Source organism: Cornus florida, unplaced genomic scaffold (assembly GCF_030987335.1).
Source record: "Cornus florida cultivar Cherokee Brave unplaced genomic scaffold, ASM3098733v1 CherokeeBrave_3.0.0_Hap2_Chr09, whole genome shotgun sequence".
NCBI lineage: Eukaryota > Viridiplantae > Streptophyta > Magnoliopsida > Cornales > Cornaceae > Cornus > Cornus florida.
The window spans coordinates 47575075-47588213 of NW_026775579.1; the positions used below are offsets into that span (position 1 = coordinate 47575075).

General features: G+C 32.5%; 1 protein-coding gene across 1 annotated transcript; it reads left to right on the forward strand.

The window, feature by feature from the left end:
• Positions 1–9995: 9995 nt before the first annotated feature.
• Positions 9996–12433, forward strand: LOC132273823 (probable LRR receptor-like serine/threonine-protein kinase At4g36180). The gene has a single exon (XM_059774897.1). It carries the CDS (start codon positions 10027–10029, stop codon positions 12211–12213), a length of 2187 nt encoding a protein of 728 aa, XP_059630880.1. The 5' UTR covers positions 9996–10026; the 3' UTR covers positions 12214–12433.
• Positions 12434–13139: the final 706 nt, after the last annotated feature.

The window sequence follows — 13139 nt, forward strand, 5'->3', positions numbered from 1 at the left end:
GATCTCTCCAACAACAGCTTCTCTGGAGAGATTCCACGATTTCTGACCGGAATGGCAGGCTTAATGCAGGTTTTACTGTCGAACAATCAACTGTCTGTAGTCGTGCCGAAGTTCGAAACATATGTTGTTGTTGTTACAAATGGGAATAAGGGTCTGATATATCCACCAGCAGCAGCACTGCAGTCTCCTCCAGCATCACCAAAGAAGGAAACAGTTTCTGTGGCGGTGGTTGTTGCAGCTGGTGTCTTCACTGTTGGGGTAGTTGAGGTTATTGCTCTATCGGTCTACAAACGATGTTACAGGATCAATGATGAGCAATTAGAACCAGAAGAGGGCCTTGCTTAACCCCAGGTTATTGAGGGCAACCTGTTAACTATAAACGGCATAGTTCAAATTTGGCCGGATTAGAAGTTCCAGATTCTCTGGTGAGATTCCAGACTTTCTGATTGGAATGGCAGGCTTAACACAGGTTCTACTGTGAAACAATCAACTATCCGGAGTCATCCCACAGTTTGGTCCTCCTGTTGTGGTTGTTACAAGTGGGAATAAGGGTCTGATTAACATTCCCAGATCACATCCTCCCCAACCAAAGAGGGGAAAAGCAGTATCTGTAAGACATGTAATTGTAGTTGCAGTTGGGACAGCGGCGCTTATTGCTCTATCCATCTACAGACGAGCACACAAGATCATCAAATTCGAGCAATTACAACCTGGAGAGGGTTCGGATGCAGCTAGAAATGTAACCTCATCATCGTCCATGTGGTTTTGTAATTGCTTCTTACTTTTTAGTCCTAACTAGAGATTGTTTTAGGGGTAGTTCTAGAGATGGTTTTAGGGTAGTTCTTACTGGTATTCATATATATGTAATAAGATTTTACTTGTCTATTCCCTCGGGGATAAACTCCCATAAATGTTTTGCATCTCCCAGTCCCCACCACCCTTGCAACTTCCTTCTTTTCTATGGATAAATAGCAACATTCGAGTTTCGATTGATAGGGCAAAAAAGGCAAAGGAAATATTCAACTCCAAAGACCATGGTATGTATATGTACCTATGAAGCACGGACACTCCTCTCAGGGTTCCGTACTCGTGTCGGATACTTTTCGGACACCGACACCCGTGTCCGAGGCTCGAACACGTGTCCGACACTTCTGTAAAGTGTCCAAATATTATTTTTTATTGGACACGCGTGTCCGAGGCTCGGACACGCGGTCCGACACTTCTGTGAGACAAAATTTATTTTCTCTCACTCATCTCAGTCTCTCCTCTTCTTCAATTATCTCTCTTCATGAACAAGATATATATATATATATATATATATATATATATATATATATTTAAGTTACATGAGCAAAACTTTGTGAAAGACTGAAAGTATATATGTTTATTCATATACATATTTAGTTCATTATAGTTATGTCTCTTCTATACATCTTCGTTTGGAATTTAGATCAACTTTATTTTTCATTTATTTTCTATTTTGTCTTGTCCATATTGTTCTTATAACAGAGATGAAATTATTGAAATTGATTCTGTTCTTTGTTGTTGTTTTATTTATCTGTACAAGATTCTAGTAATTATATTTTGATTATATAATTATATATATATATAATTTTATTGGCGTATCCCCGCCGTGTCCGTGTCCTATTTTTTTGAAATTTGCCGTGTCGCCGTATCCGTGTCGTATCGTACCCGTGTCCTGTATCCGTGTCCGTGCTTCATAGATATGTACTAAACTAACATTAAACTTCTGATCGAGAGAGGACAGTTACGTGAATAAGTTCAACTCAACCCACAAAAAAAAAAAAAGGGGTGAACTTTTAAATTTGTACAGCAATACAAGTATACTTAGTGTATATGTACATACATGTATTATACGTGTATAGTACAAACTATGCATATAATAATAACTAAGCTCCTTTACGCTTAGGTATTCTGAACATAGTTTCAAAATTCTGCAAACATAAAACAAATTTCAGATAGATATAAAACAAAGCAGCCATTTTATTTTTCTCTCAATTTTCACAATACAATTTTCAAGAACTGTCTACTGAAGTCCTCTCTTTTTCTATTATATGAGAGTATTGTAAGATTATTTATTTAATTGTGGCCCTCATGATTTGGACATATGACATATTACTTGGTGGCTAAGTAAATAGATATCAATTAATATTATTTATTTATGGTCAACTTATAATTACCTTTTTGGTAATTACTTATTGGAGAAGTGTTTTCCTTTCTTATTTCTTACTTTGATGGAAAGTAGAATTATGTTACTAATAGGAAAACTGGTCCTCTCTCTACCTTTATAAAAGTGCATATACTCTATCAATTATGTACAATTAATGATACAACACGTAAAAGTTTTATGTGTACAAAAGGTCAAGAGAGAGAAACCAGTTTCCACCTTTGCCTGTTGATCAGAGTTGCAGATTAGTTCGTGGTTAAAGGATCTAGAAGTTGGATTTAATCTCAACAAGGTTTGATATCATGAATCGAAGTATTTATATCTAACTAGTATTTATTTATGCATTATAGATATGTGAAAATCATGAAGTTCTAAGATATGGGATTCATGTAAATTTGTGATTAATGGCTTAACACGAATTATTATAGTTTACATGTGGTATCAAAGCTAACGGTTTAGGAACTCATTATTTTTCATTAAAGTTGCATAAATAATATGTATAATTTTAAAATTAAATGATTGTATAATCCATTCTTTTAGAATCGTATGTTTAGATCAGTCCGTGTGATTTTTGGGTTTAGGTACCTCAATTTCTGAACCAAAATTGAATTATGAAAGTTGGTTACTGATACATAGTTTACATATGTGTAATAGTACAAACGTATGCATAATATGTGTAAGACAAACAACTTCAATGCTTTAGGTTACTGATTTTCGTGCATGACTAATAAAGAATATTGAATTAAAATAATAATAATAGCATTTGTCTTGCTATTGTTTTATAGAAACAGTAAGTTGTGAAAGGATTACAAAAACTCATTATTATTATTATTTAAAAATTAATAAATACATAAAGTTTGTGTAATTATTTATTTTATTAAAGAGGTTTAAATTATTGTTATAAGTATTTGTCCAATGATTTGAAGATTCTGATTTTAATTTAAAATAAATTAAAATTAAAGTTATTGAATACATAAAATATATGTATTGATTTATTTATTTTAGGAATTTGAATTTCTAGAATAATTTGTGAGTTTAGAAATTTAATCTAATAAATTAGACATGTAAATAACTTATTGTTTCGTACCCAAACATACATACATATTGTAGAATCAATTTTAAATTAATTCAATTATGATCTTTAAGTCCGAAAATAAAATAATATATTTTATTATGTATATAAAATAAAAAAATATTTTCTATGAAATTTCGGACTATTAAGTTTTTGAAATCGAAGTTGCTTAAACTTTAATCGACAATTATGAGTATGTGTGTATAATGTTAAATGGGTAAATTAATAATTAATTAATTACTAGTTAATTTAATATTCATATTATGTGTGGGTTAGTAGCTACCAAAGTGGTCTAACCATAATGGTCAATGAATATTAATTTTAGTAGTAAATATAACTTAATGATGAATTAATTACTATCTAATTTAATATTCATATTATGTGAAGATTGGTGGCTACTAAAGTGGCCCAATCATAATGATTGATGAATATTAATTTTTGTAATAGACATAATTAATAATAAATTAGTTACTATCTAATTTAATATTCATATTATGTAAAGGTTGGTAACTACCAACGCCTAACCATAATAGTTGATGAATATTAATTTTAGTAGAAAACATAATTGCAATATTTCATGAATTATGATGCTTATAATTTTTTGTGATATTCATGAATATTGATTTTATTTAATTATGAGAAATAATTCCTCAAAGGGAATTGATTTTCAAGTAACTAAATAAAAATTAAAGGGTCGTATGTATTTTTTTATTTATTAGGTAAATATAAGATATCCAAAGGTAACTTATTTGTTTAATTAAATAATGCATCACCAATAAATGTATACATATAAATACATGTAAGCATCATTATTAGTATTTTATAGTTGTCACCCAAAGAGGTACTATAGTTATACATTGTATTTATATTTTTAAGTTATACATACGTGTTGTTAACTCAAAGTATTATTGTTGTTAAGATTTTATCTTATTATATTTGTTTTATTACATCCCTTAATGCGCATGCTACATCTGTTCTAATTCTCAATATGACTAACTTCTTATAATGAAATGAGTAAGTTGAGTTCAAAATTTAGATGTGTTAAATCTTAATTTAACATTTTAAATTGAGAAACTTACTGTTATTACTGATAAAAACAGTGAGGAAGAAAAGATTCTCCATAAAGCTTGGGAGAGATCGAACAGATTAAGCATTATGGTTATGCGAATAATTGTTCCTCATAGTGATAGTGCTAAGGAATATTTTGACTAGAAAAATGTTTTCGTATTATAAATAAATATCTAAAACGAAAATTATTAATTGATATAACTACTATGGATTTTTTGTTGTACTCGTACCATGTATGATCGTATTTTTAGATGACTAATGATGCTGCAAAATTGAGAACCTTACGGATGATTGTGAATAGGAATTTTCTTATTCAATTTATTCTAAATTTCTTGTTTATTCAGTATGGGTCATTTCGAATTAACACTATTAAGACAAGTGGAAAGTAAAAGTATTGACCATTATGTTAATTTAGGAGGAGACAAAGCTTAAGCAGCAGGTAATCATTATGTTCAGCTGATGACTCAAGAACTTAGAAAGAAATTTGGGAATAAGTCAGAAAAGGCATTAAGTGAGCAACACCCAAAATTAAAAGATTTAGGTCAATCTACTAAAGAAAGTAATGTAATAATGAAAAAGTGTCATTAATGTATTGAACACTTTTAGAAAGATTACATGACATATAAAGAATGATTCGAAAAAAGAAAAAAGTACGCTTTTGGCTTTTGTATATTGCGAATTACTTGTTGAAATTCTTTTTAGTACATGATAGGTTGACTTAAGTACTAATATTTATGTTTCTAATAGATGCAAGAATTTTTTATGGCCTAAACCACAAATTCAAATAAGAATTTCTTATTTATGATAATTGGGAAAAAGTTTTGTTGAAACCATTGTAACACTATGTTTAATGTTAGACAATGAATTTTATTTAAATTATTTTTAAAAATTTATGTTTATTCAATTTCCCATAATTTGATTTTATTTCAAAAACTTTATGTTAATGATTTTTCATTTAAATTTGGTAATGATATTTATTTAAAAAATTATAATTTGTGAGTTATGGTATTATTGTTGATGGTTTCTGTAAATTCAAATTTGATGGTTTATTTATTAAAATCCTTTTGATCTTGTATCATAATGTTAGAATTAAGCGTAGCTCAATTAATAGAAAATTTATCTTTGGCATAAAAGACTAGGTCAATATTTAGTGAAATGTTAGGAAAATTAGTAAAGGATGTGATTCTTCTGAATCTAAACTTTACTGATTTTGATGTGTGTGTAGATTGTATTAAGGGTAGACAAACTAAACGCACAAAGAAATGAGCCACAATAAGTACATAGCTTCTTGAAATTATTTGTAAACCTTTTGATGTTCCATCTTTTGGAGGAGAAAAGTATTTTATCGCCTTTATAGTTAATTTTTCATGTTATGGATATATCTATTTGTTGTATGAAAAATCTCAAGCAGTGGGTACTCTTGAAGTATACATAAATGAGGTTGAAAAACAACTAGATAGAAAGTGAAAATCATAAAGTCATATAGAGGTGGTGAATATTATGTAAAGTATGATGAAACGGGTTAATACTCTAACCGTTTGTTAAACTCCTTGAAATTTATGTCATTTGTGTTCAATACACTTTGTTATACATGCTACAGCAGAAGCGTGTAGCTGTAAAGCGTAATCGTACTCTTATGCAATTGGTTAGGAGTATGTTAAGTAATTCCTCGTTACCCATAATGTTGTGGATATTAAGTAATCTAAAGGGTACAAATTTTACTATCCGAAACATAGTACGATAATTATTGAAACCGGTAATGTCAGATTCATTAAGAATAGTGAAATCAGTGGGAGTGATAAAAATAAGAATTTGATCATTTCAGAAGTTTGGGTACAAATATCTTTATCCATAACTTATAAGGAAATAATTGTTCCTTCAGTTGTTGAACCGTATAACAACGAATAATAATTAAATGATCAACAACTCTATAATGAGATTGTCACCAATAAATAGATTGTAGAAGAATTATAAGGAATAACATTAAGACGATCTCAAAGAGAAAGGAGATCTGTTATTCCGGATGACTATGTGATATATCTGTAAGAATATGATTTAGATATATAGTAAGATATATACGGATCCGGTTACATATTCACAAGCGATTAACAGTAATGATTTTACTAAATGGATTAGTGTCGTGAATGAAGAGATTATAAAGAAATCTTCTTTCTAGTATTTAAGAAGAAATCTTTTAAAATATCATGGCATTAGTAGCTTATTATGATTTAGAGTTATATCAAATGAATGTGAATACAATTTTTATGAATAGGAGTTTATAAGAGGAAGTCCATATGGAACAAATTGAAGACTTCATATTAGAGGGTAAAGAATTCATGGCCCGTAAACTTAAGATGTCAATATATGGATTTAAATAAGCTTCCTAACAATAGTATATTAAGTTTAATAATACCATTATTTTTTTTTTGTTTTAAGAAAAACACTGTTGATCAGTGTATATACTAGAAGGTTAGTGGGAGTAAGTTAATATTTCTGATTCTATATATTGATGATATTTTATTTGTTAGTAGTGATCTTAATTTATTATATGAAACTAAAAGTTATTTCTAAGAACTTTGAAATGAAATATATGGATGAAGCATCCTATGTGATAGGAATAGAAATATTTCATTATAGATCACATTGATTTGTTTTTAGAATTGTCTCATAAAGCATATATTAAAAGAGTTCTAGAAGATTTTGTTGGAGGAACAATATTATGAAAAAGTGCAAAGTAATTTATGATTACTTTGTCTATTATGAAATTTTAATTTATAGCATGCTTTGAGGCTATAATTTATGATTGCAGAATTTATTTCAGGACTTGGAGTTATAGGTACCGTTTTCAGATTGCTGAAAATTTATACTGTAATTGTTGATCTTCTTGTATGAAAAATGATAGGTATTCTAAAGTTGAAATACTTTATCATTAAAGAAGATATTTAGAAACAACGAATGTCTATTGAAATTATAAGTACACAACTTATGATTGCAATCCATTAATGAATGGACTACCATCCAAGACATTTATGGAACATGTTGAAAGAATGGGTCTTAAATGTAGTCAATGATGATTATTTTTTAATTGTGGATTGCTTAAATAGTGCTTATATATATTTGACATTTTGCGCTGATTAAATGTGTTTCTGATTTTTCCTATTAATTAATGTACATGTACGGATTGCTTTAATAAGTGGTAATAGGAATAGTCTTGGAAAAGATATTATTGTTAGATCATTATTGATACTTCTCATTTATAGACTATGTTGAATAGATTACTAGTGTTGTGGTACATGGAATGGACTGTTTCATTTATGGACATACAACCGCCATGACTCACATTAGTAGTTTATTTACCATGGTATTTATGATGACCAATTTAATAAGTTAATCTGATTTATGGTGCACATTAATGACTATTTTACTAAACCACTACAGAAGTTATCATATGTGCCAAGTGGGAGAATGTAAGATTATTTATTTAATTGTGGCCCATATGATTTGGACATGTGACATATTACTTGGTGGCTAAATAAATAGATATCAATTAATATTATTTATTTATGATCAACTTATAATTACCTTTTTGGTAATTACTTATTGGAGAAGTGTTTTCCTTTCTTATTTCTTACTTTGATGGAAAGTAGAATTATGTTACTAATAGGAAAACTGGTCCTCTCTCTACCTTTATAAAAGTGCATATACTCCATCAATTATGTACAATTAATGATACAACACGTAAAAGTTTTATGTGTACAAAAGGCCAAGAGAGAGAAACCAGTTTCCACCTTTGTCTGTTGATCAGAGTTGCAGATTAGTTCGTGGTTAAAGGATCTAGAAGTTGGATTTAATCTCAACAAGGTTTGATATCATGAATCGAGGTATTTATATCTAACTAGTATTTATTTATGCATTATAGATATGTGAAAATCATGAAGTTCTAAGATATGGGATTCATGTAAATTTGTGATTAATGACTTAACACGAATTATTATAGTTTACAAGTACAAAACAGTTGCAGAAAACTAAACTACACAAGATTCATAACCCGTCATGGTAAAGATGGAGGTTAAGTGAAGAAGCGATTTGACTGGAAAGCCAATGTAGACCAGTATGTCAAACAAGTTAACTGCTACTATCCATTTTCCCCAGCGTAGAGATAAGATAAGTCACTATTTTTCGTTTTAAGTACACAACACAAGTTGAGATTTGAACATACAAAATAGCTGGCAATGCTTTCAACTTTTCCCTTATATCGTTCGAGCCTCCTAATCACATTTCCTTTTCCCATGCATCAAAAGAAGCATCCGTTTCCTTTAGTTTCTCTTTAGTCAGATGAGTACCAAGGCCTCTACCTTTGAGAAAAGTTTTAACAGATTTAGCCCACAGTATGTAATTCTTCCCATTGAGTTTAACTGAAGTCATGGGAGAATGAAGACTGGATGTGGGAGAAAACAAATCTGAACTGGATGCCATGGTGAACCCAGCAAAAACAGAGAAGAAGAAAAAAAATGCAGAATCTGTATTCTGGCCGAACTTGGAAAACGGGCCGGACCTAGGTAAACGGGCTGATCTGGTCAAACAGGTCGAATATGGTCAAACGGTTCGGATCAGCCCCACATCTTTGCAAACCTGGTTTTAGTAAACCAAGGTTGGGATAACTTCACACCTGCAAACAAACACGTCTCTTCTTCTCTGCGATCAGCGCCGACGAGAACAAAAATCTACTACCGACACTAAACTTAAGCAACAGAGGTTCGCGAATGAAGAATCGAGGCTAGTACACCCTCGCCCTTGCAGCAGCGACAACAAACCAACAAAAAAAAAAAAGCGATGATACAACACGAGCTTCAGATCTAAGAACAAAAGAGCTTCTGATCTGAGAACAACAGACCAAAGGCGCTAACCATAACACCAGCTTCAGATCTCCAGCTCTAAATAGAACAACGAATAGAGCTCCGGCGAAAAACATCTCTTTCTCTCTTATTTCCGGTGTCGATCAGAGACTATCTCTTTCTCTCTCGATTTTGATTTGTACAAGAACACACAGACGCAGCAGAAGCACTAATTTGAGAACTAGCAGCCACCAAGAAAGAGTAGCTCTGATACCATGCTCAAATCATGAGAGAGAGAGAGAACTTGTATGTATATATTTCACACCCACAACCTAATAAGCCTTTATAGGCTTATATAAAAGATACAAGTCAACTAAATAACACAAGAACACTACCAACTATATGTAATTACATAGCTTAACATATATATATATATATATAACATCCTAACAGTTTCCAAAATACTCGGAGTGAAATATATATATATTTGTACACCTCATCTTTGTAAAGGTCTTTTTCTTCTTCTGTTTTTTTTTTAGCGTAAATCATCTTTGTAGGTCCCTACAAAAAGATATGGTTTTAATCTTAGTATATATATTTTTTTCTTAATTGGTACTCACACAAATTACCGAGACTTCAATTCTTAGATTTCCTTTTGAAAAGTAAGGACCTAATACTACTAGGTTACTGCCCCGTTGATAATCTTAGTCTTTCTTAATGAAGAAATTTTAACGTTACAACAATGCAAAGTAAAACTACTGTTAGTCTTGGTCTTTGGCAGTGATCAGTCAGGCCTGCAACAACATGCTAAACACTGACCATTTTCGTTCTTTCTTACATCTTTCCCACAACTTTCCCTCCCCATGGCATTGCATACCCCAATCTCTCTCTCTCTCTCTCTCTCTCATCTCTTAAATTCCCTCCTTAATCTGTTCCTCTGCCTACCTGAAACAAATATAATACTACTTTATACAATAAAAATTGCAGTTGTAGATTACTTTGGAGGGAAAACTAAGATGATCAGGTATGTACCCATTAACTCTCTCCTCATGTTCTTGGCAATTCTTCAATTGGTGTTCTCTCAATTGCCTCCAAACCAGATAAACACCATGCTCAAACTCTCTGAGCTTCTCAAAAACAACTCAGCTCCTGATTTTCCCTGGAAAATCAATCCAAATTCAGACCCATGTTTGTGGAAGGGGGTTTCGTGCGGTCCCAACAACTCCTCCATCATCCAACTTTCTATCTCTGGTTTTTCTCTTTCTGGCTCTGATTTTCTCCCTGTTCTTTGCCAAATTGATACCTTGCAGTCTATTGATCTGTCCAACAACCATTTGAATGAAATTCCAAATGGGTTCATTACAGATTGTGGACAGATTGGTGGGTTAATGGTGTTGAATTTTAGTAGAAACAAATTGAGTGGTCCTTTGCCCACTTTTCAAGGTTTTGGTGTGTTGGAGTTGTTGGACTTGTCTCATAATTCTTTGAATGGAAAGATTGATTTACAGTTTGATGGATTGGTTGGTCTCAAAAGTTTGAACCTTAGCTACAACCAATTCAGTGGTTCTGTTCCAGTAAAGCTTGGACGGTCCATGGTTTTGGAGGAGCTTCAGCTTTCTAGCAATTCTTTCCAAGGTAATATCCCCATAGAAATATCAAGTTATAGGAATTTGAGTCTGGTTGATCTGAGTGCAAATAATCTTTCTGGGTCAATTCCTGATTCATTTAGAAACCTTACCAAGTTGAAGATTTTGATTCTATCTTCAAATTCTTTGAGTGGTGAAATCCCCCCAATCTTTTCAACTATCAAAACCCCGTACCGATTCGCAGCGAATCAGAATAATTTTAATGGTACACTTCCACTTGGTCTTACAATGTACCTCATTAATTTAGACCTCAGTTACAATAAGTTGCATGGGTTGCTCCCGACGGACTTTCTGTCGAACTCAAATTTGCAGTTTTTGAATCTGTCCAACAATTCTTTGGACGGTCCAATACCTGAAAATATGTCACCAAACTTGGTGAGATTGAGATTGGGAAGCAATTCTTTTGATGGCGAAATACCGTCATCATTTAGTAGTCTCCAACAGTTGATGTATTTGGAGCTGGATAACAATAATTTGAGTGGATTGATACCTCCTCAGTTGGGTATGTGCCAGAAGTTGGCACTGTTGAATCTAGCTAATAACAGCCTGACCGGTGTGTTGCCGGTACAGTTGGGTAATCTTAGCAATCTTCAGGAGATGAAGCTTCAATTCAACAAGTTGGATGGTGAAATTCCAAATCAAATTACTCAGTTACAAAAATTGCAGAAACTCAATATCAGCTGGAATTTACTGAGTGGTTCGATACCTCCTTCAATCTCAAACTTGCATAGTCTCTCCAACTTGAATCTACAAGGCAACAATCTCAGTGGTCCAATACCCAATTCAATTGGCAACTTGAATAATCTGTTGGAACTCCAACTTGGGATGAACAGATTAAGTGGGAATATCACATCACTGCCAACAAATTTGCAAATTGCTTTGAATCTCAGCAGCAACCTCTTTGATGGACCTATCCCCTCCGTTCTTTCCAATTTGACCGGATTAGAAGTTCTGGATCTCTCCAACAACAGATTCTCTGGTGAGATTCCAGACTTTCTGGCTCAAATGACAGGATTAACACAGGTTTTACTGTCAAACAATCAACTTTCTGGAGTTGTACCCAACTTTCAATCATTTGTTGTGGTTGTTATAACTGGGAATAAGGATCTGAAACCACCAGCACCACCATCACCAAAGAAGAAGAAAACAGTTTCTGTGACGGTGGTGGTTGTGGCAGTCCTAGGTGTTGTGGCAGTCGTGCTTATTGCGATATCGATCTACAGACAAGTGCACAAGATCAAATTCCAGCAATTACAACCCCAAGAGGAGGGTTCAGATGCAGCTAGAAATATAGGCTCGTCATCCATGTGGTTTTGTAATGCTTCATACATTTTAGGATTCACGGTTGGGGTCGTGTTAACAGTTTTGTTCTATACTTGTAGCAAGATATTCGGTCTTGGCTAGAGGTGGTTTTAGGGTTCTTACTGATATTCCTATGATGTTACATGTTCTACTTCTACTGTGCTAGCTTCCCATTTGTCTGCTGTTCTTGTCCCTACGTTATAGTTGTGCAACCGTAACTAAGGTTGCACAATTTCTGAAAAGGCCATAGTATATGTATGTATTAAACTAACATTCTGATCCAGAGGACAGTTACGTGCATAAGTTAATATATATATATATATATATATATATATATATATATATATATATATGAAATTGAAACTTTTAAATTTGTACAGCTATAGAAGTAATTTTACATGGGTACCATGGTAATGCTACTAGTTCATTAATTTTTATGGTCAAAATATAATACTTTAAAAGAGAGCTCATAATAAAGACTATGAGTTGACTCTTATAAGTGGCTTGCTTCTTTTTTTTTTTAATTAAATAATAATATAAAAAATAAATAAATAGGTTTTCTCTTCCCAAAATCATTCCTCCTCCCATATAATAAGTTGTAATCGCTTTTGTATGCTTAAGACTCTCGTTGTGATCGGACCACCTTTCTACCCATTCTCTCTAATCCAGTGACAAACTGGATCCACACCTCCAGAGTGAAAGGCTTAGTGTAACACTGGATTAAGGAATCTGCTTTGCTCTAATACCTATATAATGAGTCCAACGCAGACTCCCATTAATTTCTTCCAAATAAAAGCGTGTTTGACCGAATTAAGTGAGTTTGAGTTAATGACTGAGTTCCACATGGTACTTGAAGGTTTATTGGCACTAGCTTGACTTGAGAGCTTTAATGTCACTATATATAGCGGTTTAATGTTACTATATATCGCCTAGTCTTCATTCCAAGTAATTTTAATTCAATGCCTTTGATTGACCTCCGGAGTGGGAGGCTTGGTGTAACACTGGATTAAGGATCCTGCTCTGCTCTG